Source organism: Bos taurus, chromosome 4 (assembly GCF_002263795.3).
Source record: "Bos taurus isolate L1 Dominette 01449 registration number 42190680 breed Hereford chromosome 4, ARS-UCD2.0, whole genome shotgun sequence".
Classification (NCBI taxonomy): domain Eukaryota; kingdom Metazoa; phylum Chordata; class Mammalia; order Artiodactyla; family Bovidae; genus Bos; species Bos taurus.
Window position 1 is genome coordinate 113,575,328 of NC_037331.1, and position 27,999 is coordinate 113,603,326.

General features: G+C 61.2%; 2 protein-coding genes across 3 annotated transcripts; one reads left to right on the top strand and one right to left on the bottom strand.

The window, feature by feature from the left end:
• Positions 1–1,747: 1,747 nt before the first annotated feature.
• Positions 1,748–20,200, top strand: NOS3 (nitric oxide synthase 3). Of its 2 annotated transcripts, NM_181037.3 has the most exon segments (26): positions 1,748–1,948; positions 3,248–3,365; positions 3,667–3,815; positions 4,059–4,221; positions 5,559–5,650; positions 5,746–5,887; positions 6,388–6,527; positions 6,618–6,792; positions 7,487–7,588; positions 8,074–8,268; positions 8,378–8,451; positions 8,630–8,774; positions 9,025–9,129; positions 11,770–11,837; positions 12,262–12,378; positions 12,498–12,672; positions 14,742–14,874; positions 15,014–15,092; positions 15,247–15,434; positions 16,011–16,183; positions 16,485–16,695; positions 16,806–16,893; positions 17,913–18,034; positions 18,814–18,962; positions 19,293–19,487; positions 19,607–20,200. In NM_181037.3, coding segments are annotated over 26 exon segments (3,618 nt in total). In that variant the 5' UTR covers positions 1,748–1,790; the 3' UTR covers positions 19,769–20,200.
• On the bottom strand, positions 18,140–27,988 carry ATG9B (autophagy related 9B). Its single transcript, XM_010804677.3, has 15 exons — positions 27,439–27,988; positions 27,240–27,283; positions 27,032–27,096; positions 26,748–26,909; positions 26,063–26,204; positions 23,771–24,525; positions 23,452–23,605; positions 23,138–23,317; positions 22,198–22,434; positions 21,903–22,036; positions 21,654–21,750; positions 21,330–21,456; positions 21,102–21,244; positions 19,303–20,945; positions 18,140–18,997 (listed from the first exon to the last, which is right to left on the bottom strand). Exons 1-13 carry the CDS (start codon positions 27,986–27,988, stop codon positions 21,117–21,119), a joined length of 2,775 nt encoding a protein of 924 aa, XP_010802979.1. The 3' UTR covers positions 18,140–18,997; positions 19,303–20,945; positions 21,102–21,116.
• Positions 27,989–27,999: the final 11 nt, after the last annotated feature.

Sequence of the window (27,999 nt, forward strand, 5' to 3'; positions counted from 1 at the left end):
TGGCGGCAGTGTGGAGCGCAGATGGGAGGGGAGACCTCGAGGTCAGGAGTCCACAGGGAAGGGCTGTGGCCAGGGCTGCAGGCGAGAGGTCGTAATGACTTCAGCATCTGCGGTTCGTTGCCGCTTTGTCCCTGGGGAGGCCAGTCACAGCTGTTAGCTGGCATCTGGAAAAAGGAGTCATTTTCAGTCATGTGCATTGTAGGTGGTGGCTACATGGGAGCCAGAAATGGGGTCCATCTGTTTCTGCCGTGGTGGGGAGAATGTCTGAGAGGTAGGGGCCTGGACCCCGTCTCCTGCCTCCGGTGGCAAGTGGGGTGGGGCCTCGGGTTTCAGGGCCAGCGGAGGGGTGGCGGTGGGGGGGAACAGGCCCAGTTGAACACAGGTCTCATACTTCTGAATCTCACCTGCCCCCTGGCTGAGGGAGGGGCAGCAAAGTTTCTGGGAGCCCAGGAGGTCAGGCTTGTCCAGGCATACAAGGGCCCCCTCACCCTCTTCCCTGCAGACCGGCAGACCCCACCTTCTTGGTGTGACCCCAGAACTCGCAGCACGGCCCGTTCCTTCCGGTTGGTCCGCCTGCTCGCCCCCCACCCAGGCCCGCACCCATCATATCTTCCACTGCTTTTCGAAGGAGCTCAGCCAACACAAATCTACATGTTTGTTTGTCTGCCTGTCTGCCTCTCCCGGTCTCTGCCCATCCCAGTCGCTCAACTTCTGTTTCTTTCTCGCAGTTTCTCTTGGTCTGCGTGGTCTCAGATCCATGAGGCTGGAACCCCTGTAGATGCTGAAGCCCCAGTTTACGGCCCTTCTCCAGCCCCTAGATGGCTTAGAACTACAAACCCCAGCATGCACTATGGCTCATGGTGCCTGAGGAGTGTCTGAGTACACCACCTGCATTCTGGGAATCATAGTTTCCCTCACCCCACACGCTTACCAGGGATCCATGGTCTCCCCAGTGGGCAGTCCCTGCCTCAGCCCTGACCGCTGGGTCTATCTGCTGACCTACCCCCCACCCCCACCCCGTGGGGAAGCATGCGTCACTGGATGACAGGGTGGGGGGTGGAGGCCCTGGATCGCAGCTTCCTGCCCTTTTGTGTCCCCCAACTTGAGTCACAGGGGGTGGCGGGGTGGGGCGGGGGTTCCAGGAAATAGGGGCCGGGAGGGAATGGAATACCCTAATGCCAGACCCAAGGACAAAGGGTCAGAGCGCCCTTGCTGGGCCTGTATCCCCAGGAACCCGAAAGGACTCAACAGTAGGAGTCCAGGAGTGCTTAGATGTCGGCAAGGTGGTCAAGCAGAGCCCTGGGGTAACCCTAGCAGTCCCTGTGGTCACTGAGAGCAAGGGACTTGTTGTCACCTGCTGCGGCCACAGTGCCCACCTTCTGCTTGACGCCTCAGGGTGAGGCAGCAAGGGCGAGGTGGAAGGCCTCCCTTCTGGTCAGACACCCCCACAGGGTTCTTTCGGGCACTCTGGCTAGCCCACCCCGCCATCCCACTTCACCCCAGTCCCTGCGCTCTGGCCCCAGGGTTCTGCCAGACACCTGGGTTCCCCCTTATCACCCTCCTTCTCAGAGCGGAACCCAGGCGTCTGGCGCTCCACCCTCTGGGCCAGCGGGCATGGAGCCGAGGCTCTGGAGCCTCCCGGCCGGGCTAGTTCCTGTCCCATTGTGTGTATGAGGGACGGGGCGGGGCGAGGGCCCCCTCCTACCGCCCCCTCCCCTTCCTAAGGAAAAGGCCCGAAGCTCTGCTGGGAGCCACAGAGCAGACGGAGGCCGCCCGTCCGCCCCAGCGACATGGGCAACTTGAAGAGTGTGGGCCAGGAGCCCGGGCCCCCCTGCGGCCTGGGGCTGGGGCTGGGCCTCGGGCTATGCGGCAAGCAGGGCCCAGCCTCCCCGGCACCTGAGCCCAGCCGGGCCCCCGCACCCGCCACCCCGCACGCGCCAGACCACAGGTGAGGGCCACGGAGGCCGGGGCACAGGTGGCAGGGTTGGGGCACGGCCGTTGAGGCCTGCAGGCTGGGCTGGGGAGGGTTGGAGCCTGCTTCCCACTCCAGAGAGCCAGGTGGCAGATGCCAAAGGCTCTCGGTGCAGACAGATCACCAAGGAGGCTCAGACCAGAGACCCGAATCGGGGCCAGCAAGCAGCAGGTGAAAGCTGAGGGCGAGGCTGCCAGCGTAGCAGGTGCGAGTGGCCAGGGTTTGAGGGCAGCTCAGCTACCAAGAGCTGTGTGACTCGAAACAACTTACTTAACCTCTCTGAACCTCCGTTTATATCAAATATGGACCGAGCGGTCCTTTACCCCTACGGGGTTGTTCTGAGTTGCTGGTTTACGGCAAGACTTCACACACAGCCGTGACGATTTAACGGGAATGGAAAGGAGCTGGGGAGAGAGAGGGTGAGGGACTGAGGCCATGGGGGAGAGACTGAGAGCCTTGGGAAGAACTGAGAGCACAGGGCAGCCAGGTCCCCCTTCCCCTCCTGCAGACCCCTCATCCCACTGGCCATCAACCCCAAAACTCAGCCTGCAGCCCCGGCCCCCAGCAGGGCCACCCTGCTCCCACCACCCACCTCCAGGGCAGAGGTCCCTGGGGACAAGGACCAGGTAGGGTGCCAGGCCAGGCAGGTGGCTCTGCGGGGAAGGGCTAGGGGCCAGAGGCCCTGAGCACCGGGCGCTCCGAGCCCCGAGGTCCTCCCTTCCTCCTCGAGGCTGGGCCAGCGGCTCTGGGAGGAAGTGATAAGGCCCGTTAGGCTTCCCTTCACACACACACTGCAGCCACTGTCAGGAGGGGCGTGAACTGGAGGGAAATCTGGGCCAGGAGTCTCCACCGGGGCTTCCTTAGGCTCATCCCCCTCCAGGCCAGCAAGGGCTCATGTCAGCCTCCGGGAGGATGTCCAGAGGAGGCCGTGGGGACCAGGACCAGCCTTGCGCCAGGGCCTCGGGATCCCAGCGCCACAGCCCCCATGGCTCCGGGTCTGGCTGAGAATCCAGGGTGGATGTGAGGTGGGCCTGGGTATAGAAGGGGCAGTTCAGCCCCTGGACAATCTTGACGTCCTCTGAGCCTCAGATCGCTCATCTGTACCCCCAGGGGAGGCAGGGGGCGATACCACCCACCTCCTAAAGCCGTAGTGGGTGCTGTGAGGAAAGGTGAGAAAGCATGTGGCAAGAAACGAGTCACGGGGCTCCTGACGCGGCCAGAGAGGTCTCTGGGACACTCCTTGAGGGTCCCGTGCTTCTCTCTCTCGTGACCCAGCCCAGCTCCCAACAGCCCCACGCTGACCCGGCCTCCGGAGGGGCCCAAGTTCCCTCGCGTGAAGAACTGGGAGCTGGGGAGCATCACCTACGACACTCTGTGCGCGCAGTCCCAACAGGTAAGGCCTGGAGCCCTGCCTGTGTCCCAGGTCAGGGTCCAGAGGGCTGAGGCCCGCCGTCCGGGAGGAACCGGAGGGGCTGAGGGACACGCTGGTGGGGTACTTTGTTCATTCTCAAGCCGCCCTAACCCAGCCCAACCTCCCGGCTGTTCCCGGCTGTTTGCTAAAGTCTTAGCTGGGAGCCACAGCCCCCAGCCCTCCCTGGGATCCCAGACTCTGCCTCCAGGCCCCAGCCCCATACCCCTCAACCCGCCATCAGCCCTGATCTGGTCCTGACCTTGGCTCTCCTCCACCGACCCAGGACGGGCCCTGCACTCCCAGGCGCTGCCTGGGCTCCCTGGTGTTGCCCCGGAAACTGCAGACCCGGCCCTCCCCGGGACCTCCACCCGCTGAGCAGCTGCTGAGCCAGGCCAGGGACTTCATCAACCAGTACTACAGCTCCATCAAGAGGTGAGACCCTCCCCTGAGCCCCTCCTTGTCCTACGGCTCAGGTCCTGCTGAGACCAAGAAGTGGGTGACACTTCCCTCAAGGCAGCTCCCATTCCCTCCCCCCATCCTGATACTACACGGGGGAGGGGGGGTCCTGAGCTCAACACCCGCCAACACTGCACCCCCCCTAAAAAACGCTTGCCGAGCCTGGGGGGGGGTCCTCCCCTGCCTACGACTTCCTCCTGCTCCCCTCTTCCTGCCTAGGAGCGGCTCCCAGGCTCACGAGGAGCGGCTTCAGGAGGTGGAGGCCGAGGTGGCATCCACGGGCACCTACCACCTCCGAGAGAGTGAGCTGGTGTTCGGGGCCAAGCAGGCCTGGCGCAATGCACCCCGCTGCGTGGGCCGCATCCAGTGGGGGAAGCTGCAGGTGTGGCCGGCCGGCAGGCACCCAGTGTGGGGGCCAGGGGATGTGGAAGAGAAAAAAGAGGGGTGTGACAAGCTCCCAAAGCTTCCTGGGGCAGGGGGGGTGGTCCCAGTAATGCGGAGACCCCTGCCCATTCCCCCTAGAGACTAGCATCCTAGGAGAGCCCTCAGCCCAGGAGCCAACGGCTGGTTGTTAAGACCCACAGCAGTGCCCTGGCTGGGTGGGGAGAAACAGCCAGATGGGCAGAGGGGTGCACTGTGTAGGTGAGGGCAGCTGAGCAGTGATCCCTGGGGCAGGGGTGGAGTGGGGGGGGTGGTTGTCAGAGCAACAGAATCTTCCAGAAAAGGCCCTCACTTGCCCATCCCAGCCTCCTCACCCCAAACACTGCTCCCTCCCAGCACACACACCCCCCCCACCCCACCGGAGCCTCTGGCCCACACCCTCCTCCACACGCCCGCCACATGACTCACAGCCAGCCCGCCCTTGTTACTGGGACAGCCTGACCCATGGGGGAGCTGGGTCCATGACCTTGGCCTCCTTAGCAATAACTGGACACCAGAGAATTTGGAAGGAAGCCATGTGCCCTGTAAATCCCAAAGGAGTCCCAAATAAAATCAGAACGGTCCTGTCTGACTCTGGCACGACCCTGGAAGTTGGTCGAGGCTGCGGCTCAACTCTGAATCCATCAGAGATTTTGTATTTGACCCACCTTTGACCCCAGGCCTGCCGCCATCACCAACACGAGTCCCCTCCTCCCTGAAGCAGGAATCAGACCTCCCAGCCTCTGGGGCTTCCACCCCCCAATTAGGATGGCTCCTTCTAGCATCAGAATGCCAGGATGGGCAGGGTCCCCGGAGGCCACCTACTGCAGCCACCCCCATTCCCATCATCTGTGTGCCCAAGGAGGGTCAGAAGATGGAACGGGCTCACCCGCCTTTGCTTGAGCACCGTGAGAAACAAGGAACTCTCGCCACCTACACCCCGGGTGGCCTCACGGCCACGTGGTGGCCTTTCCCCAGTGATCAGTTTGGCAGTGACTGGGTCCCTCCTCTGTACCAGGGACCAAGTCAGCCTACAGGGATGGGGAGATACTCACCAGCATAAGGAATAGGCCAGGCTATGCTGGGTGTGTGGGGTGCAGGACAGGAAGGATCGATGTGGGGCCAAAGGGTCAGGGAGGCTGCCCAGAGAAGAAAGAGCCCTAGTTCACAGTTCTCGGCACCGCCAGCCTTCAAGGGCTGTGGTAAGGTTGTCAGTCCCTGCCCCACTTCCCTCCTTTCTCCTGGGGCTGCTGCTCAAGACCCACACCTCCCTCCTGTCTCCCTGCTGGGATGGCTCAGGTGTTTGATGCCCGGGACTGCAGCTCAGCACAGGAGATGTTCACCTACATCTGCAACCACATCAAGTACGCCACCAACCGCGGCAACCTTCGGTGAGTGCCTCCCTCCCTGTCGGCTCGAGACCCCACCCTGCCCCAGCGCGAGCCATGGACCCGGGCCCTAACCAGCTCTCGTCGTCCCCTATCAGCTCGGCCATCACAGTGTTCCCGCAGCGCGCCCCGGGCCGCGGAGACTTCCGGATCTGGAACAGCCAGCTGGTGCGCTACGCAGGCTACAGACAGCAGGATGGCTCTGTGCGTGGGGACCCAGCCAACGTGGAGATCACGGAGGTGGGCACAGGGAGAGGAGAAGGGGGACCCAGCAAACGAGGAGATCACGGAGGTGGGCACAGGGAGAAGAGAAGGGGGGACCTGCCAACATGGAGATCACGGAGGAGGGCATGGGGAGAGGAAAAGGGGGGACCCGCCAATGTGGAGACCATGGAGGTGGGCACAGAGAGAGGAGAAGGGGGGACCCGGCCAACGAGGAGATCATGGAGGTGGGCACGGGGAGAGGAGAAGGGGGACCCGGCCAACATGGAGACCGTGGGGGTGGGCACAGGGAGAGGAGAAGGGAGACCCGCCAACGTGGAGACCACGGAGGTGGGCACGGGGAGAGGAGATGGGAAAGCCAGCCAGTGAGGACTCTGGGAGGAGGCAGAAGGGTCCAATGGAAGAGCGGTCAGCGTAGCAGGGGGAGGAGACCTCACTGAGGCGAAGGAGGAAGGGGGCCCCTGAGCAGACTGCAAGGCTCGGCCCCCGAGACCCCGCTCCTGCCCCTCTCCCCCCAGCTCTGCATCCAGCACGGCTGGACCCCCGGAAACGGCCGCTTCGACGTGCTGCCCCTGCTGCTCCAGGCCCCAGACGAGGCTCCAGAGCTCTTTGTTCTGCCCCCCGAGCTGGTCCTTGAAGTGCCCCTGGAGCACCCCACGTGAGCACAGAGGGGCTGGGGCAGGTGGAGGTGGGGTGGCCAGGCGGGTAAGGCTCTGCAGAGGCTGATCCCACGCCCTGATGCCCCCAGACTGGAGTGGTTCGCGGCCCTGGGCCTGCGATGGTATGCCCTCCCGGCCGTGTCCAACATGCTGCTGGAAATCGGGGGTCTGGAGTTCTCCGCGGCCCCCTTCAGCGGCTGGTACATGAGCACGGAGATTGGCACGCGGAACCTGTGTGACCCTCACCGCTACAATATCCTGGAGGTGAGGACCAGTGTGGCGGGGGTTAGGGGGGATGTACCGGATGTCAGTAACAGGGAGAAATCTGAACACGCCAGGTCCAGCCTGCCTGCTGAACTAGAACCGAAGGTCGGGGCAAAGGGGGTTCCCATGTGTGAAGATGTAGTTATTTTTCGGGGGATGAGGGCTGGAGCTTTCATCAGTTTCTCAAAGCACAAGTGTGCATCATGTGTCCTAAGTCGCTCAGTCGTGTCTGATTATTGTGACCCCGTGGACTGTAGCCCACCAGCCTCCTCTGTCCATGGGATTCTCCAGGCGAGAATACTGAAGTGGGTTGCCATGCCCTTCTCCGGGGGATCTTCCTGACCCAGGGAATGAACCCGCATCTCTTACGTCTCCTGCATTGGCAGGCAGATTCTTTACCACTAGTGCCGCCTGGGAAGCTCTCTCAAAGGGTATTTTGACGCAAAACATGTTAAAACCCATTTTAGAGATGAGAAATCAATGGGGCCGACAAGTCACTGGCGCCAGGGTCCCTTTCTGCCCTGAGGTGCCTTTGCAGGCAGGCACATGAATCAGCCCCCAGTGAAGCAGGCGGGCCTCCGGATGGCCACCCATGCACCCACACTCCCTCCCCTCATGAGTTAGAGACAGAGCTGTTCTCTGCCCACCCTCCCCCACCTCCATCCCAACCGATGCCGGGCACCCCTGCCCCCAGGATGTGGCCGTCTGCATGGACCTCGACACGCGGACCACCTCGTCCCTGTGGAAGGACAAGGCGGCCGTGGAGATCAACCTGGCTGTGCTGCACAGCTTTCAGGTACACGGGCCCCAACGAGCCAGGAGTGGGACTGGAAGAGAGGGAGGCACTTAGATGGTGGGCTCTGAGCACCTAGGCCGCTGGTCCCAGTACAGGAACCCAGCCGACTGGCGCATGCCCGGTAATTGTGGTCCCCAGGGGCCTTCCGGGCTTCGCACTTTAGGGGACCCACTGGATTCTGCAAACTCTAATTCTAGGATCGAGTATTATAATTTGAGGAAACTAGGGTTTGCCGAGGACTTCCGCGGGATCTCAAGAGCTTCGGCTATCTTGATGTGTGGGCTGGGGACAAGGTGGGCACACAGACGTCGGAGCTCAGAGCTGCTGCTTCTGCCGCTGACTTGGTAGCAGGACCACGTGTGCCCCAGGCAGGGGTGACGCTGGCTCTGGGAAGGCCGTGCATGTTAGGTTTGGGGTGAGTGGCCGAAGTGCGGGTCTGTGGGCTGGGCCTCAGCCTGGCCCCACCCTTCCCTCCCTCTCCCCAGCTCGCCAAGGTGACCATCGTGGACCACCACGCCGCCACGGTGTCCTTCATGAAGCACCTGGACAACGAGCAGAAGGCCAGGGGGGGCTGCCCCGCCGACTGGGCCTGGATCGTGCCCCCCATCTCAGGCAGCCTCACGCCCGTCTTCCACCAGGAGATGGTCAACTACATCCTGTCCCCTGCCTTCCGCTACCAGGTACCCACCCCACCCTCCACGGGCTCCTGCCCACTCCGCCAGGGGCCTCTGACCTCCCTTTCTTCTCTCCTCTCCCCGATCACTCCCGCCCCTCCTCATCCCCCTACAGCCAGACCCCTGGAAAGGGAGCGCGACCAAGGGCGCCGGCATCACCAGGAAGAAGACCTTTAAGGAAGTGGCCAAGTAGGTGCCTCCCCCCGCTGGGTGGGGGGCTGCCCTTCCCCCACACCCCAGGGGACCGCCCCACCCCCATCAGTGGTCTGGGCACACCACCCCTGCAAACCCACCAAGACCCTGCTCTTATGGGGAGGCCCTTGGCTCTGTGCGCCTGGGACCCCCTTCATCCCCTCCTCGCCCACAGCGCGGTGAAGATCTCTGCCTCACTCATGGGCACCCTGATGGCCAAGCGAGTGAAAGCAACCATCCTGTACGCCTCTGAGACCGGCCGGGCCCAGAGCTACGCTCAGCAGCTGGGGAGGCTCTTCCGGAAGGCCTTCGATCCCCGGGTAGGGCTGAGCCCAGCAGGCAAGGGTCTGAAAAGAAGTGGTGGTGGTGGTGGGGTGTCCTGGCCCTATCCTCATTCACACGCTGGAGGACGGGAGAGGGTCACAGTCAGGGCCCACGAAGAGTCCGGGACCCTCAGGGACTCAGGGATCAGGTGAGGGCCTGAGCCTCGCCCTGCAAGGAGGACTAGAGTGAAACAGACCGGGGCAGTGGGCCTGGGTCCCCAGGACTCCATCTTCTCCCTGCCTGCAGGTCCTGTGCATGGATGAGTATGACGTGGTGTCCCTGGAGCACGAGGCACTGGTGCTGGTGGTGACCAGCACCTTTGGGAATGGCGATCCCCCGGAGAATGGAGAGGTGAGGCCTGCCAGGGAAGGGGGCACCTGGCAATAAGGGAGACTCAAAACTGAGCGCGGCTGGGCAGCACCCTGAGTCCGAGTCCCTTCCACTATCAGAGCAAGCGTTTCACACTTGGGAGGCACTTCCTGACTGGTCAGGCATTGACAGATGGGAAAGGCGGCAGCTAAAGTGAGATCTCAGCTTTTTGTCTTTTCTTCCTTTCTTAACAAAAGAAAAGACCACTGCTCGGATGCTAACAGAAATTAGGTAACCTCACTTTCTGAACGGATCTTGAAAGAAACCAACTGGAGTAGAGTCCCACGGGCCAGATGACTGACTGTTAGCCCTCGCCTTCCCTGCTTCCCAGTCGCGGCAGCCTCCAGCTGCATTCCTTTCTGGAGCTCTTGTCTGCTTCTGCTTTTAGACGTCTTCCCACTTACACCTCAAGTCCCCTAGAGCAGGACGCCCAGAGGGCTTCTCCCCCACCACGCTGCCCCTTCGGTCCTGCGTCCAACCTCGCTTCTAAAGGAAAACACACTCACCAGCTGTTTCTAGAGTGAGAGTCATGTTTGCATCCGTGGGACCCACGATCCTATTGAGACAGAGAACATTACCAGCACTTAGAAAGGCCCCTAGTCAACTCCTCAAGTCAATCCACTTCCCAGTCTCCCCACCAAAGGCGACCCCCGTCCTGATTCCTGTCGCCTGCGTTAGAAGGTCACGGAAGGGGGGCACGCGGTGTCTAGCTTCTTTCACCCACCCCACTTGGGAGGCTTATCTCGCTGCTGGACGATTCAGTGGTTCATTCCTGTCCACCTCGGGGGCGTGAACAGTTTATTTCTCTGCTCCCCTGCTGACAGACACCTGGGCTGTTTTCCAGCGCTTGGTATTGTGGATAAAGCTATTATGAACAGTTTTGTACGAGGCTTTTGTGGCCTTATGTTTTCATTTATCTTGGATAAATACCTAGGAGTGAAACTGTTGGGTCACTGGGTAGACCTATGTCTAACTTTGAAACTGCCCAATGGCCAAACCAATTTGAACTGCACCCTTAAATTCCGTGCATTTCAACATATGTACATTTTTACCTCAAATTCTTTTTCTAATGGAGGAAACCTAGGAATCTGCCCCATAGAAAATGGCATATATTTACTAACGACATGAACAAGAATATTAATAGCAGCCTCCTCATGGTATCCCCGCACTGGAAACAATTCAAATGACTCTCAGTCATAAATGGGAAAAATACATCGTGGTCTATTCAAACACAACGCAGCAACGAGGGTGAACAAATTACAACCACACACAACGAAACAGATGATCTCAGACATCACATACGAGTGGGAAAGAAGCCAGACACGAAGAATCAGACCATCAGACTCACTTTGTACCAAGTTTAGAAACAGGGAGGACACATCTCTGGTGTTTTAATCAGGAGAGCGGGTGGTGACCCCAGGGCAGGAGGTGGGGACCTGGTGACGTCTAGGACGCTGGTGACGTTTCTTGATGGGATGCTGACTACACAGGTAGGTTCAGTTTGTGAAAAGCTATAAAGCTGGGCGTTTTATAACATGGGTGCTTTTCTGTGGGTACATTATACTTCAAGATAATGTTCAGAAAATAAAATTAAAGTAGCACATGTTAATTGTGGAGAACTTGTAGACCCACCACCTAAATGCATCTGCAGCGAATCCCGGGATGTTATGGCCTTGCTGTGGTTTGTTTTTTCCTGTGCAAAGGTTGGCATGTGTAGTTCTAAGCTGTTTCCATGGCAGCACGTGATAACGGCTTAGCTTTCTAGAAGGTGTTAGCGCCGCTAGTGTTCAGGACAACACAGGGAGACTGAGAGCTGTTTTCCACCTATCAAATTGGCTGAAACATTACGGAGTGGTCACCTCCAGCGTGGACAGGATCCTGGAGGACAATCTGATGACCCATTGAGTTTTCAAATCCTGGCTCAGAAAGTCCACGTCCAAGGACTACCCTCCTGAAATATGCAGAGAAGGAAGCAGGCACACATGAGTGTTTGAGCATTGTTCATAGACCATCCAGATGTCCCTGTCAGAGGGAGATCTCATACATAATGGTACCTACAAATGATGGGGTGCTGGGTCGTCATTTAAAAGACTGAGGTCAGTGTTGGTGTGTGGACATGAAGGACACCCATGATAGGTTATTGGCAAAAAGCAGGTAAGCATAATATGGTCCCATTTTCACTCAAAAGGAAAACTAGGGACTTCCCTGGCAGTCCAGTGGTTAGGACACGGTGCCTTCACCTTGGGGGACCCTAGGTTCAACCCCTGGTTGAGGAATTAAGATCCCACAAACTGCATGGCATGGCCAAATAAATAAATAAACTTTAAATACAGACATATATTAAGCACAATGAAAAAGGGGCTAGAAAGTGTAACAGCTGTCCGTGGTACACCTGCTCTGATGGATGAGACTGGAGGGAAGAGAAGGGTAGGGTTTCTGTTTTATTACTTGACACACTTCTGTAATGTTTTCCAAAAGCCCATACCTCTTTTTGTTTTTGTTCAAAACAAGTTAAAAATTAAAATCATAACTAATGGTAACAGGGACTGCTCCAGTGCAGTATGAGCGTACAGTCTGAAATAAAACAAAACTAATCACGATGCTAACACTTGCCCTCACCAGAGTTTTGCAGCTGCCCTGATGGAGATGTCGGGGCCCTACAACAGCTCCCCACGGCCGGAACAGCACAAGTGAGCGGGGCGGGGGTTGGGGTGGGGCGGAAGGGAGGAGGAGTGAGGGAAGGAGGAGGAAGGGAGGCATTTGGAGACACAAAAGGAAAGAGGGCTCTGGGCTGCAAGTCAGCCTCCCAACAAGCTGGAGGAAGCTGAGCGCAGGCCTGAGCCCCCCCACCTCGCCGCAGCCTCAGCACACCCTCTTGCTTGTGACGCACCCACTTTCAGTCCTGGGACTCTGAGGGGCCCGTCTCCTGCAGAGAGAGGAGGGGAGGCGGGGCCTAGGGCTCAGGGACCCCTGGACGTGGACCCTTAGCCAGGAAACCAAGCCGCCCCCCACCCAGCACCATGGAGGCAGAGCCCCTGAAGCTGCCCCCGGGCGGTGTTCAGGCCCAGATGGGTCTCCTCCCCTGTGACACCCTTGTCCCCTCATCTCCTGCAGGAGTTACAAGATCCGCTTCAACAGCGTCTCCTGCTCAGACCCGCTGGTGTCCTCCTGGCGGCGGAAGAGAAAGGAGTCCAGCAACACAGACAGTGCGGGGGCCCTGGGGACCCTCAGGTCCGGGGGGCCTCGGCGAGGGGGGCTCTGCTGGTTGCGGGGGGGTGGGGGGCGGCGAGCTGCCTGGGCACCAGGGGCGAGGACGAGGGGATCTGCCCTGACGGCTCCCGGTACCCCAGGTTCTGTGTGTTCGGACTGGGCTCCCGGGCATACCCCCACTTCTGCGCCTTCGCGCGAGCGGTGGACACCCGGCTGGAAGAGCTTGGAGGGGAGCGGCTGCTGCAGCTGGGCCAGGGCGATGAGCTCTGCGGCCAGGAAGAGGCCTTCCGTGGTTGGGCAAAGGCGGCCTTCCAGGTGAGCTCCCCCACTCCTGCCACTCCTCCAACTCCAATGCTGACTCCTTCCATCCACCCCCAGACCTGCCACATGGAGGAGGCTGGGGCCTCACCAATGCCCTGACTCTTTGGGTTCTCCAGCCCCTTCCAGCTCCTCCAAAATCCACCCTTATATTTCACCCCACTGCACAGCCAGACCTTCTGGCTGAGTCCTGAGTAGTAATGATAGACATGGCCCCGACGGCGCCGGAAGCAGCAGCCAGGGCCCCAGCAGGCAGGCGGCTGCCTTGGGCAGGCACAGAGGCACAGTCGCTCCCTCTCCCAGGTGGGTGCAGGGGAGAGGGTGCAGGGGAGAGGATGCAGGCAGGATGAAGGGAAAAGGGAAGACAGAGGCAAGGGCTGAAGCTGCGAAACTACAGGAAGTCAGGGGCCAGACAGGCTTGGGGTGGTGCCTGGGCCGGAGGGGGTTCCTGGGCTAGGGGAGAACAAGGCGGGACTTTCTCAGCCTGGACTTCCTCCAGAGCAGCCCTGCCTGGTCTGGGGACCACTCCTGGAGCTGGGGGCAGGGGGTTCCTTCTCCCAGTCCTGACACGGCTCAGGACACTGCTGGCCCCACCAGGGTTCCCAAGGTTGAGCTCAGCAGGCCTGGACTGATGGCCGAGGAGGAGGGCTCCCCAGGAGGAGGGGTGGGGAGGGCCAGCCAGCATGGAGCCAGATGGAGGCTTTGCTGGAGAGGAGAGTGTTAGTCGCTCAGTCGTGTCTGACTCTTTGCAACCCCATGGACTGGAGCCCGCCAGGCTCCTCTCTCCATGGGATTTCCCAGGCAAGAATTCAAGAGTGGGTAGCCATTCCCTTCTCCAGGGGATCTTCCTGACCCGGGGATGGAACCCAGGTCTCCTGCATTGCAGGCAGATTCTTTACCATCTGAGCCACCAGGGAAGCCCTCGCTGGAGAGGAGAAGAGGGAATGGAAAACAGGAGTAAAGAATCCAGACAAAGGGAAGCGACAGGAAGCTGGGAGCGCGAGGAGAGAAGGCGGGGAGCAGGCATGAGGCTGGCGGACAGCGCTTAGAAACACAGGGCTGACGGGAGGGGCATCCAGACAGAAGCAGGAAGGCTCTGAGCTGACCAGGGTGGGAGCAGAGCGGGGTAGGAAGGAAGGGAGGGGGCCAAGGAAGGAAGGAAGAGATATAAGACATTACACACACAAAAGAAAGATTAACATGACTGGCGATACGGGTGGGAGGGGAGGCGGCAGCCAATCCTGGATGAGCCGTAGGTTTCACACTAAGGGACAGGCTAAGTGGTTTGCCAGGCTTGCGCCTGAGCAGAAACAAATAGGATACACACCCTCCCAGGGTCCTGCCCCAGGCCTCGCCCCCCTGCAGCCCCTGGTGCAGACCAGCCAGAGACCCCTCCCATTCTGCACCCACTCCAGGACCACTTAAGGGCTTTACCTAAGCTTCTCATTTCATCTGCAGCAGACTCTAAGGAGGTGTGTAAAGACTGGGAAACGGAGGCTTGCAAGCTGTTAGTCTAGGAATCCCTGGGCTTCCCCGGTGGCTCAGATGGTAAAGCGGCTGCCTACAAAGTGGGAGATCTGGGTTCGATCCCTGGGTCAGGAAGATCCCCTGGAGAAGGAAATGGCAACCCACTCCAGTATCCTTGCCTGGAAAACCCAATGGCAGGAGGAGCCTGGGAGAAGCCTGGTAGGCTCCAGTCCATGGGGTCGCAGAGGGTCAGACATGACTGAGCAACTTCACTTTCTTTCACTTTCAGTCTAGGAATCAGACCGTGACCTTGGGTCTGAACACACAGATGCCCTCGCTGAGGGCTACTTACTGTGTGCAAGGAGTTCTGTGCCTCTTGCAACATGAGATTAACACTCACCAGGTTAACTACTGAGTGGGTGTGACACAAATACATGCAAAATAGTAGCCAGCACAGCAGCACCAAGTGGGCTGAAGGACAAGGTGCCGTCAGCCTCTGTTTCGGGGAGGTGGCAAGGATCCAACAAGCCCTTCATCAGCCCAGCCCGTCTGAGCTCCCTGCTGCTCCGGCTGGTCCTAAACATTCACCTCACCCCCAGGCCTCCTGTGAGACCTTCTGCGTTGGGGAGGAGGCCAAGGCCGCCGCCCAGGACATCTTCAGCCCCAAACGGAGCTGGAAACGCCAGAGGTACCGGCTGAGCACCCAGGCCGAGGGCCTCCAGCTGCTGCCAGGTGGGGCCTGACGTCACCCCAACCCTGCTGGCCCTCTGGGCTCCGGGGGGCCCAGGACCCACTGACTCGGGGGCCAGGCCTGAGTCCCTGGCTCGGGTTCAGTCTCATCTGCTCCCCTCCCCACCCGCTCACTCCTCAGGCCTGATCCACGTGCACAGACGGAAGATGTTTCAGGCCACAGTCCTCTCGGTGGAAAATCTGCAAAGCAGCAAGTCCACGTGAGGAGGGCCACTCCCCACCCCCACTCGCCCACCCCTGCTTCCCCAGACCCCAGCACCCCCCACCCCCACCACCCACCCCCGCTTCCCCAGACCCCAGCACCCGCCTCCTCGCCCCCAGCCCTCCTGTAACTTCCCCCTCTCCCCACCCCAGCCGGGCCACCATCCTGGTGCGCCTGGACACTGCAGGCCAGGAGGGGCTGCAGTACCAGCCGGGGGACCACATAGGCATCTGCCCGCCCAACCGGCCGGGCCTGGTGGAGGCGCTGCTGAGCCGCGTGGAGGACCCGCCACCGCCCACCGAGTCTGTGGCTGTGGAGCAGCTGGAGAAAGGCAGCCCAGGTGAGGGGCCGTCTAGGGAGCGGGGGGTGGGGGGCCAGCGAGGGCCGCTCCATCCCTCTGGCCCCAGGGTCCCCTCAGGGTCAGGACCCGATGGAAGGCTGCTGCAGCCCCCACTCGCAGCCACTGTGCTATCTCCATGGATTGAAGCTCCTTTGTCAGAACCCCCCCCAAGCCCCCACAAAAGGCCACCCCTCCCTCTGGGCCCGTCCCCATCCCCAGCTGTCTAGCCTGCTCTGCCTTCTGCTGCCCCCGGGCCTGGAGTTACAATAAGATGAGTGGGGGAGTGGCAGGGGCCCAGACCAACCCAATCCAGCAGGGCCCTCGAACACACACACACACACACACGCACGCACGCACACAACCAGACCAACCCAATCCAGCAGGGCCCTCGAATATACACACAAGGACTACCCAGACAGGCCCACCACCACTGTCCAAGGGCCAGCCGTCCAATGACACCATAAGGTGTGGTCAGTCCCCACGTCCTCCCCAGAGAAGCATCCGTCGCCCCGGACAAGGCGGGCCCAGCGTGGCCCCCATCCTCTGAGCGTCTCTTCGTGCCCCCCACACCCCCAGGCGGCCCTCCTCCCAGCTGGGTGCGGGACCCACGGCTGCCCCCGTGCACGCTGCGCCAGGCTCTCACCTTCTTCCTGGACATCACCTCCCCACCCAGCCCCCGGCTTCTCCGACTGCTCAGCACCCTGGCCGAAGAACCCAGCGAGCAGCAGGAGCTTGAGACCCTCAGTCAGGTCGGGAGCCCCCCACCCCCACCCCAACCCCTGCCCCCGGTGGGGCAGCAGGGGCCCTTGACACAGGATGAGCTGCGGGGAGGGGGACTTCCAGCGAAAGTCTGCCCCCAACTCTGGAGTTCCTATTCATCTCTGAATTCTCTGGCCTTAAAGAGGCACGCGGAAGGTGCTGGAGAAATGTTTGTGGCCCCAACTGAGGAGCAAGAAGCCCCCCTACCAGGAGGCTCAGCTCAGGAGGGGTCAGGAAGGGAAGTTGACAGGAGGCAGGTGCCAAGCTCACTGCTGCCCCCCACCCCGCCAGGACCCCCGGCGCTACGAGGAGTGGAAGTGGTTCCGCTGCCCCACGCTGCTGGAGGTGCTGGAGCAGTTCCCGTCCGTGGCGCTGCCCGCCCCGCTGCTCCTCACCCAGCTGCCCCTGCTGCAGCCCCGGTACTACTCTGTCAGCTCGGCCCCCAACGCCCACCCCGGAGAGGTCCACCTCACAGTGGCCGTGCTGGCGTACAGGACCCAAGGTGAGGCAGGGGAGGGGGGACGGGGCCGGGACCCCGCAGTGACCCCCGGGGCAGGGTGCGGGGGTGCGGGTCCCTCACCGGTGGCCCTCTCCCTCCTCCCCACCCCCTAGATGGGCTGGGCCCCCTACACTACGGGGTCTGCTCCACATGGCTGAGCCAGCTCAAGACTGGAGACCCCGTGCCCTGCTTCATCAGGGGGTGAGTGAGCACTGCGGGGGGGCGGGGGGAGCGGTGGGCACACGGGAAGGGCACGGGGAAGAGGAGGGCGTCTGTCCAAGCTGGGATGGACAGAGCGCCACGCGGACGGCTGAGGACAGATGGACAGGCCGGCTGCACAGGGGGAAGGGGAGAAGCCTTGGTGGAGCCTGTGAGTGAGAGCAGGCAGGCCCCACCTAACCCAACCAGGAAGGGGCATCCCGTTAAGCTACTCACTTCACAACTCTGGCTTAGCTTTGGGCCTCTCACTGATTCGGACTTCAGGTCCTACCTTGAAGCTGCAGCTCCCAGGAACAGGCTGGGATCCTACCCCAGCAGGCCGTCCCTTTTAGAAGGTGTACCGTGTCCCTCCCTACATCCCTGGGGTCCCTCGGATGTTGGCAGGCAGGCACCTGGGAACTGTGCTCCACCCGCCTTTAGTCTGGGGAGAACTAGTTAGCTCACCATAATGTCACTAAGGACTCAAGGGAAAGGGAAGGATCTCAGGACACCCTTCCATCCCTGCTGTGTCCAGAAGTCTTGCCCCATCCAGCACCCAGGAGCTGGAGGCCTAAGGCGGCACAAGCAAGAGTTCCCAGGATGCAACAGCCAGGCCCAGTGACCCGAACCCATCCAGCAGGCCAAATTACAAATAAACTGCCCATCTAGTGAACATATACCAAATGCCGATATTGAGGCTGTGGTTTCAAATACACTCAGTGAACCCATTATGAACCAAAAGGCTGTCTGCCCTTCCCTTCCCCATGCTTTCTATATCTCCTAAACTGAGACATCAAAACGTTCTTCAGTTCAAACTTGAGCTTTACTTCCTTTGACGCAACCTCCAGAAACTACAGGTCCAGACAGTCTCTGCCAATATGGAAAGTTCTTTTACTAAACACACCATGCTCACTATAAGCTAGACCCAAACAGGTTAAGTTCTCCTCTCCACCCTGCCAAGGTTGGTAAGAGTGGGGGGTCTGGGGGGACAAAGGGGGCCTGACGGAGGGTGTCTTGGCCAGGGCTCCCTCCTTCCGGCTGCCGCCTGACCCCTACGTGCCCTGCATCCTCGTGGGCCCTGGCACTGGCATCGCCCCCTTCCGGGGATTTTGGCAGGAGAGGCTGCATGACATTGAGAGCAAAGGTGAGGCTGGGGCCCAAGGGAATGACCGGAAGGCAGGAGGGAGTCACACAATTTAGGTGGACCAAGGGGCAGGGCGCTGAAAGGCAGGAAACAGGGCAAGAAACAGGTCTCCAAAGGTGAAGTTTATTAGACCGGGGGGTGGGGGGAACCCCCTAGAGACAAGAGCAGTGCCCTGTTGGTCTGGCTTCCTAGTGCCTAGCACAAAGTAGCGTTGGATTGAATTAAGGAAAAAGGGAACCTGGAAGCCTGGAGAAGACAGGGCTGGAACTCAGAAGATGGAAACGCCCCAGGTGGACTCTGGACTGTGTCAGAGGTCAATGAAGTGTGTCTGAGATCCCAGGAAGCTGACGGGTGTTCAGATTGGGCGCTGGGTGCCCAGGGGAGCTGGCCAATCAAAAGAAAGGGGGCTCGTGACTAAGAGGAAGGCGCAGAGTGCAGAAGCTGAAGGTGTGGGAGAACGTGGGGTCCGAGCAGGGACGGCTGGTTGTCTCAGGCCTCAGGGTTACATGGTCCCAAGGGCACGGATTCTGAGTCAGAAGGCCCTGCTGTAGCAGTGTCACCACTGGCCATCCCGCCAGAGGGAAGTCACCACCTCCTGTGACCTTGGGCTTCTCTGTGAAAACATCCCTCTCCTAGAGGCCAAAAGAGTGGAGAGTGGTGGTTTCTGCAGGAAAAGGTGGGCTGTCGGCCTGAGTGAGGGAAGCCAGTGGGAGGTGTCTCCGGAGCTGGGTCCCCCAGGAGGGCTTGGGGGCGCTCTCAAGCCACAGTGATGCCCGCAGGGCTGCAGCCCGCCCCCATGACCCTGGTGTTCGGCTGCCGCTGCTCCCAACTCGACCATCTCTACCGCGACGAGGTGCAGGACGCCCAGGAGCGCGGGGTGTTTGGCCGCGTCCTCACCGCCTTCTCCCGGGAACCTGACAGCCCCAAGGTGCGGGACCCTGAGGGTGCTGGGGTAACCCGAAGCTAGGGAGGGAGGAAGAACCGCCGTGCGCTCCAGCTGGGCTCTGAGACCCAGGCCGGCCCGGCCCACTCCGATCGACTCGTTGGGCTCCCTTTGGGTCCCACTCACCCTCGCCCAAGCCCCGCTCCTGCCTCCGCTCCGTCTCTCCAGACCCCAGCCCCGCGCACCTGGACCCCACCTGGCACCCGGGGCATCTCTTGGCGCCCAAGACCCGCCCGCCCCCCCTCGCTCCCCTGGGGTCTGCCCTTACTCCGCGGGCCCCGCAGGGGTCCGCCCCTAATCCCGCCTCCCCTTCAGACCTACGTACAGGACATCCTGAGAACCGAGCTGGCTGCCGAGGTGCACCGCGTGCTGTGCCTCGAGCGGGGCCACATGTTTGTCTGCGGCGATGTCACTATGGCAACCAGCGTCCTGCAGACGGTGCAGCGCATCTTGGCGACAGAGGGCGACATGGAGCTGGACGAGGCGGGCGACGTCATCGGCGTGCTGCGGGTACGGAGGGGCGGGGGCGGGGCCATGTCCGGGCAGGGGCAGGGCCAGACGGGGGCCGGGCCGACTTCCGCTCCACACTTCCACCGGGGTTTTGATCCTTCGCGCTCTTTCCCTCCCAGGATCAGCAACGCTATCACGAGGACATTTTCGGCCTCACGCTGCGCACCCAGGAGGTGACAAGCCGTATACGTACCCAGAGCTTTTCCCTGCAGGAGCGGCATCTGCGGGGCGCGGTGCCCTGGGCCTTCGACCCGCCCGGCCCAGACACCCCCGGCCCCTGAGACCCCTCTTGCTTCCCACTGCAGTTCCCGGAGAGAGGGGCTGTCATTCCACTATGGCTCTACCGCTGTCCTGTTGGCCTTTACCGGGACCGGCCACCTCTCCCTCCCCTCCCAAGGTGACTTCCCAGAGACTGTTGGATTCCCTGTACTATCTCATCCTCTCATCTCTAGGTCTGTTTCCCCACCCTAAGTCCATCTGGAAGACCCCTCCCAGCAGCGGTATTCCAGAGCCTACAGTCAGCCCTTTGGTGTTTAGGTGAATTTTAGATTCCCCTCGCCTCTCTCCGGAAGTATCTTATCTTGAAACCTGATCTCTAAATCATTCAAATATTTATTATTGAAGATTTACCATAAGAGACTGGACCAGAAGTTAGGAGACCTACTAAGATGCCTAAGCCAGTGCTGTCAATTACAGTTACAGAATAATGACAAGCTTTGTCTTTTAACTTGTGCACAAGGTGTGGGGGTGGTAACTCTTGGATGGAGGAGTCCTGTCCCACAGGCTCCTCTCTGACTCCTGCCCTGGAGAAACTTGGTTTCCAGCCAAGAGCAGGCAGTTCTCCAGTGTGGCTTCCCTGCTCTTGACGAGAAGCAGGGACAGCCCTGGCTGCCAGGCATGGGGAGTCCAGGGCTAAGGTCACAAAGATGAGCAGCACAGCCGTGAGCAAACTTGACTGCTGGTTCCCCACAGCAAGAGGAGCCACAGCCACTTTCTCAGACGTCACACCGCCGTGAACTCCAAACACATCAGGCCCCTCTAGTCTTTTCCGCTCACAGTCCCCATGCCCTTCCACCAGTCCCATGGGAACCTAAGGGCCAGATGAACCTGAGCACCTACTGCCTTTCAGGTCCCGTCCCCCATCGCTCCCTGATGTGTAGCTTGGCCTCTACCTTGGCCCTGCCCACCAGCATGAGGTCACTTGGTAACTTCTCCCCGGGCCACCACTCCAGGACCGACAGTTGTCCCTTAGCCCCTCCACGTGGGGACTGTCTCCAAGACGTGTTTCCTGAGGCCTTGGGAAGCTCCTCTCCTACCGTTCCTCTGTGCTCTGGGCGAGTTCGTCAATGACTCCCAAGTCCTGCCCAACTAAGCACTCGTGGGGGTCTTGAAAGAGGGCTTGGCGTGCCTTTCCACTCCACCTCGCCCGATCTCCTGTGACTGGAGAAGCCAGGGAGCCTGGGGGAGGAAAAGCTCTTGGCAGGCAGTCCAGGGGTTCAGGTTCCAGAGATGAACCCCCCGTCACCCCAAATTGCCACCACTCTTCCCGCCCCTCCAAGTCTGACACCACCCAATATCCTACCCATTCCTCCAGCCCCGTGAGACGATACTGACCCCCGAGGAGCCCACTCAGTCAGTGCTAGTAGCCTGGCCAGGCTCCTTCTGGGTGTCTGTGGGCTCCTGGAACCCTCCAGGAAACGAACTCTGGGTCCTCTGGGCACTCCACTGCTGTCTGGGGCTGGAGGCGGGACTGGAGCCTGGTGAGAAAGACCATGAGTTGGGAAATACCATGATGGCCGCAGCTCCCCAGCGTCTGTCCCCTGCACACCCTAACCACCTCACCATCACTGGACCAGCATGGCTTCTCCTCATCTGGAGAGAGGGTCTGTGGGGGGCTGGGCCAGGCCCGGGACAGCGGGGAGGCTGAGGCCTCGCCCCACAGTTCCTGCTGCTGCTGCTGCTGATGGAGCTAGGAAGGGAGAAGATGAGAGGCCTCCCTCCTGTCCCGGTGTGAGGCTCAGCCCCAGGCCAGGTGCAGAGGCTGTCGACACCTCCTCCCCCAGCTCCTGTTGACTAAACTCCTTACACTCCAGCCCCCTCCACACTCTCCCCTTTGTTCAGCTGCCTCCTCCCTCCCCGTCTCTTTTTGGCACCCCCTCTGCTCACCTGGTGCAGGTAGATGGCATGGAGACTCATCTCAGCAGATGCAAGCTCTGGGAGCTGGGCCAGCTTCTGGCCCCCAGTGCCTCCCGGGGACACACAGCTAGAACAGAGGGCGCCATGAAGACACGCACAATCCCCCAGGGAGAGCCTGGCTTCAACTCCCCTTCCACATCACCCCCCACTCCAGTGCCCCTTCTCCTGGAGGATCAGCCCCACCCCTTGTTCCCGGCATCTCAGGCCCCCACCCCTCACCTTGAGTCCTGGGTAATTCGGGAAAGGGAGGCCAGGAGGCTGGCCGTGGCTGCGGCCGGGCAGGGGGCTGTGGGGCTGAGGTCTTGAGGCGGCCGGAGGGGCTGCACCAAGAGGTTGGCCAGGAAGGCCTCCGGCTGGGAGCGAGAGGAGAGAGGGTCCGGAGAGAGGACAGAGGGGAGGGAGGAGGTCTGGGAAGGCAGGAGAGCAGACGGCACCAGCGAGCAGGCTAATAAAGGGGTGAGGCCGAGGGTGGTGGGGACAGGGGAGCAGACGGGCAGGCCCGGCTCCGACTCACCAGAGGGGAGGGAGAGTTGCCGAGGGTCCCGGGGGCAGGGGGGCTGCGCAGCGAGCTGGCGCCCCAGGAGGCTGCGTCTTGCTGCACCCGGCCTCGCAGGTGTCCCAGGAACTTGGAGCTGTGGCCTGGGGGGCGCCATTGTGGGTGAACCAGGGAGAACCTCATCAAGGAGAGTTCCGTCTTCCCATCCTCAGCGCGCTGAGACAGTGAGGCCTCGGTCTGTCCCTCGGAAAGCCACTAAAAGGAACGATGGTCCTTCACGTGCTGCCAAGATCGTGCAGTACAGCTTGCAGGATCTCAGATCCCCGGCCAGGGATTGAACCGGGGGCCCTGGTAGTGAAAGCGCTGAAGCCTGACCACTAGGCCACCAGGGAACTCCAGCCAACTCCACTTGGATAGCTGTGGTGGGGGCCTCGTGGGGTAGGCAGGACAGGAAACACTAACCCAGGGCGAAAGGATGGAGGCCACAAGGGGATGAGTTCAAGATCAACCAAAAAAAACACAGCCGGAGGGCAGGACCCGGGTCCAGACCCAGCGCTAGCGTAGGACATGGGCTTAGTGTTTTGCCGGCCCATGCACACTGGCTACCACTACTGGCCCGACAGCCTTGGTCAGGAAACCCATCTGTACCCCAGTCCCATCCACTGACCGAGCCGTTTCTCTCCAGTGGTCTGTGCTCCCATTTACTGGTGTGTGATGGTGCTGGGCACCCTCTTAGGGCTCTCCACCTGTCATCTCACGTGACCCTCCTAAGAGCCCCAAGCACTGGCTAGTCATTGCCGGCATTTGAGAAATGAGGGCTCAGGAAAGTGACGTGAGGAGCTCGAGGTTGCAGGTGCCAAGCAGTGAAGGTGGGGGTGGAACCCAGTTCTGCTTCCAGTGAGGCAAGCCAACGCCTACCCAACCTACCTACCCAGCACCTCCGGGGACAGGCTCTCACCTGCGGGTGGCCGTGCCGCTTCACGTCCATAAGGGCAAAGGAGCAGATGTCGCCGACCCCAGCCACATCCACAGTAAAGTGCCGAAAGAAGTCGATAATCTCCAAGGCTCGGGGCCGAAACCAGAAGATCAGAAACAAGGGGGTGAGGACAGGGGACAGGAGCTCCTCCACCAGGGAGACCTGGAGAAAGCAGGCCCGAGGCCGAGAAGGGCTTGCTGAGGGCAACCTCCAACCCCGTCACTCCGGGGGCCCACCCCCAGACCCCGGCGGGCAGCCAAAATGCCCCGCAGCGCCGCTTCCGGCGTGACCCTCACAGCTCGGTATTGCAACAGCCGCGCCATCTGCCTGTAAGAGCTGGTCCTGCCGGCAGGGCCGGTCTCCTCGGGAAGGTAGTGCATGTGGGCCAAGGCCGCCTGCAGCAAGAGCTGCGGCGAACGGCCTTGGCCTTGCTCATCCGGAATGAAAGACCTAGAGGGCGGGATCGGGGTGGGGAAAGAAGGGGGCCTGCGGTTCAGAGGATGTGCGGGGGTGGGGTGGGGGTACACTAGCGGGGTGGGGAGAGGGAGGGGTGCGCGGAGGCTCCGACCCAGGACCGAGGAAAAGGGCCCCCTTCCCGGCTCTCTGCCATCGCACCTGGCCACGGTGGCCGCGATCCCGAGCGCGGTCATGGCGGTGAGCACGTGCTCCACGGCGAGCACGTCCTCGTCGTACACGGTGAGCACGAGCAGCGCAGCTAAGGGCGCGCCGGCGAAGAAGACGAGCTGGCGGGCCAGCAGCGCCAGCAGGGGCGCGGGGGGCGCGGCGGCGCGCAGGAAGGCAGCGGCCGGGCGGTAGGCGCGGGCCAGGCGCGCGCGCAGCTCGTGCGGCAGCTCGTTGAAGTGGCGCAGCTGCAGGCGGGCCAGGCGGGACCAGCGGCGAGTCCCCAGCGCGCCGGGCTCGCGCCGCAGCAGCTCGGCGTGGCTGTAGAAGGCTTGCAGCACCTGCCAGGCCAGCACCAGCGGGCTCAGCGCCAGGTTCGCGGCCGCCAGCAGTAACACCGTGCGCCGCCAGCGCGCGGCCAGGGCGGCGCGCCGGTCGCCGCGCTTGTAGGAGTCGGGCAGCTCCCAGCCGCCGCGGAAGAGCGAGAAGGGCCCGCGGAAGAGCAGCAGGTCGACGTTGAGCGCCAGGCCGCGGCTGAGGAAGGCCGCGCCGCCGCCCCAGGGCAGCGCGGCGCGGGCAGGCAGCAGCCCCTTGTTGGCCAGCGCCACCTGGTAGTTGGTGTAGCGCAGTATGCGGTGGTGGACATCCAGCTCCGTCAGCGGCCTCGGCTGCACGCACAGCCCCCCGCTCCTCTGCAGCGCCAGGAGGCGAGACTGCACCTCTGCCCAGGGCACCGAGCTGAGCTCCTCCTGCGGAGAGCCGACAGCTGAAGCCAGCGCCCCCGACCCCTCTCCATCGCGATGCCCACCCTCCGCGTGGCCAGAGCGGCATCCCGGCGTGCCCTCCCCGCCGGCCTCACCCGGGCCCTCCCGCCGGAAACCCACCGCCTTTCACGGCCGCCCCTTCGCCCTCCTCTCTTTGCCACCTACCAGGGGCACCTCATCCTCGGTCTGGGCACCTTCCCAGGCCCTTGCCCCTCCTGGGCCAGGAGTCACGTGCTCGCCAGGGACCCCCCACCCCCACCCCCCGCGCCATAAGCTAAACTCCATAGGTATATGAGCTCGGCCCCTTCCAAGCAGATCTTCCAGACACGCCCCCTCCCCGTCCTGGCAGCCCTACAGGCACAAGGCACACCACAGCTGGAGGTAACAAGGCGATCACTCTTTCTCCTTCCTAGGGTGCCAGCCAGCCGGGCGCAGAAGCCGCACAAGCTTTTACCTCGGCATGCTTGGAGACCCCACCCCCACCCTCATCCCCTCCATCAGATTTATCTTCCTAAGTCAGTGGCCACATCCCCATCTGGGGCAGGGGGAGGCCGTCAGATCTCACTTGCTGCTCAGCTGCAAAACTCATTTTAGCCCAGTTTCACCCAGCTTCCCCAGCCCAGCTTAGTCACGTCCCTCCAGGCCAGCCTCTCCAGTCCATCCCAGGGTCTCCCCTACCTCTGAAAGGAAGCAGAGAAGAGAAGAAAGAAGGAAGAAGAAAGAGAAGGGGTCAGGTGCCTTCCTGGAGGAGCAGTGGTCCAGCTCCCGACGTTCCCTGCGTCTGTCCCCAGCCCTCTGCTGTGGCTCGGGCTCCCCTACTCAAGGGGGCTTTCGGAGGACCTCTCCCCTTTGCTGCACTGGAGGGCAGGGTTCTGGACTTCTGAGGGGAGCAAGGGAAGTTGACTGCTGAAGGTAGCCTTTGTGCTGTGCCTTAGAGAAAGAATTAAGTACAGAGGCAGATGGAGTGAGACCAAGAGGAGGAGGGGAGAGCGAAGTGTGGCCAGGAACAGTGAAGGGGCCCACGAAGTAGCTTCCTGCAAAGAGAAGCCAGAAAGGGGGGTGGGCCCCCCGGACAGGGGCCTGAACACTCAGTGGCAAGCTGGTAGGTCAGTCTCCTCATCGCTGCCGGAGATGCTCACTGCTCCCCCCTCCACCCCTTTCCTTCATGGGGCCTGGAACACCATCTCACCTCCTATCCTTCCCAGCCAGGTCTCAGTCCTTCCTGCTCTGTAAAACCACCCCTCTAAATCCCCATCATCTGGACCACAGGCACGTGGCTGTACATATCTTCCATAACTATCTGCATCAACCAAGAGCCACAACAGTAAGGACCTCAGGTTCTAACGGGTGGTACTCCACTTCCTAGCGTTATTTGGGGCTAAGCCTAGGTAGGTGTGTCACAAAGGTCTTCTGCCCTCTTTGCAGGGGCTCCTCCTGTCCGCACAGCCCGCCACTCCTCCCTATCCTCTGCCCCCCACCCCCCGACATGGCACCCCTCCACAGACACGCTCATCCAACTCACCGGGGGGATGTGCAGGGCCTCCCTGTAAAACACCTGGATGTCCCAGTAGCTGAAGAGGTTGCAGACCGAGCGAAGCAGCTGGAACAGCCAGAAGGCAGCAGCCAGGATCAGCAGGAAGACCAGGAGGGGGCTGGAGCAGATCCTGTGTGAGGCGAGACAGACAGCAGAGACAAAGTAGGGCCCCATAGCAAGGGAGACCAGTCTTGAGGAACGATGGAGGTCAGGGAGAGGGGGCCCTTCCAGACCAGCGATTCTCAGAGTGTGGGTCCTAGAGGTCCCCTGACTCTTGTGTCTGCAAGGTCAGAACTTTTCAGCTAATATTCAGGTTTTCTGCCATTCTCATTCTCATTCTCCCAAGAGTATCCAGTAGACTTTTCCAAAGTCTATGTGACATCATGTTCACAGACGGGATGTGTATTCCTACATTCATAGATTTTAAAGCCGTTCTTGGCTTTGACATCTAACAAGGTAAATGCAGATAGGATGCTCAGAACAAAAGCCCCTGGGAGTTGGTTCTCAACAAACATTAAGTGTATTAAAGGTGTATGCTCCACCAACATTAAGTGGATTAAAGGTGTCTTCAAACCAAAACCTCGGAGAAGGGATGATCTAGACCAAGGAACAAAAGGAGGGGAGGCTTTGTGTTGGTCTCCCCCAGCCCCTGCCCCCGCTGGCTTTCACTCACCGCTGGGCACACTGGGAGGAGGGTAGGACAGCGTCCGACAAGGTCACTTTGCTATGGAGTGGCTCAGGTCGTGTTCGGTTACTCAGTTGGTTGGCAAAGAGAACACTGTAATCCACGCAACGAAGGAGGAAGGTTGTGAAGGTGACGATGAAAATGAATTGTCTGGGACGAGAGGAAGAGCAGTGCTCAAGCCTGAAGGCTGAGTGGGCTCCTGCCCCAGGCCCCAGGCCCCAGGCCCACCGAGTCGGTTAGCCCCTCCTGCTGGGCCCCTGGGCACATCTCACCCCAGCTGGAAGACATCCTCCAGCAGGATACAGGTAAAGCCATTCCTCTGGTGGTAGCTGTAGATGTGGCCGCAAGTCAAGAAGTCAGCCTGAAGCCTGATGGGCTTTTCCTGAGGATGCCTCCTGATTCCCACCAAGTCCCCAGCCCACGGCACCCATCCCCCTGCCTGCCGTGCCCCTTCTGCCAGGCTGCGCACAGAAAGGATATCTTGGTGAAGAAGCTGTCCAGGTTCTGGATGTGGTGCCAGGAGCCTGGGCACAAAAGGGAGAGCATTGGGGCGTGGCACTCACCTGACTCCATGCCCTCAAGCTGCTGCCAGAGGCCCAGCCAGGGGCGGGGTTGGGGGGAGGGGGTGGGCAACCCTAGAGCCTCCAGGGCCTCCCCAGCCCCACACCCACCCGCTCACCTCGGAGCCCTTCCGGCACATGAAGCAGGGGCTGCTGCTCCTCCCCATGGAGGGGTGAATCTTGGGACCCCTCGGGGTCACCATCCTCCAGCTGCTCATAATCCTGCTCGGGGATCAGAGGGCCTATCCGCAGCCCAGGAGAGTCCTGGGGGCATCGGCGTGGGGGAGGGGGAGTCCCCGAGGCCGGGGGAGGGGCAGAGTGGGAACCCCAGAGAGGGGGAGCAGAGACGGGTGTCATCAAGGGCTGGGGCTGCACTGGGGGTGTGGCTGGGGTGGGGAGGGCACTGTGGCAAGGCTGAGAAGCCCCTGGGGCCTGCACCGCTGGGCAGGGGAGCCCCGAGGCTGAAGGAGAAGCTGAGGAAGGGGCCCTTCTTGTGGGAGGGACAGGGGACAGAGAGAAGAAGGAGACCCTCCCGGCCCCAGGTCCCCGACAGGGAGGAGGAGGAAGAGGAGGCAGTGGCGTGGGGAGGAGGGGCACAGATCCAGGCCCCAGGTCTCCCCACCGCCCCAACCGCCCCCTGGTCCCCCCCAAGCCCATTCGCCTCACCATCAGGCCAGCGG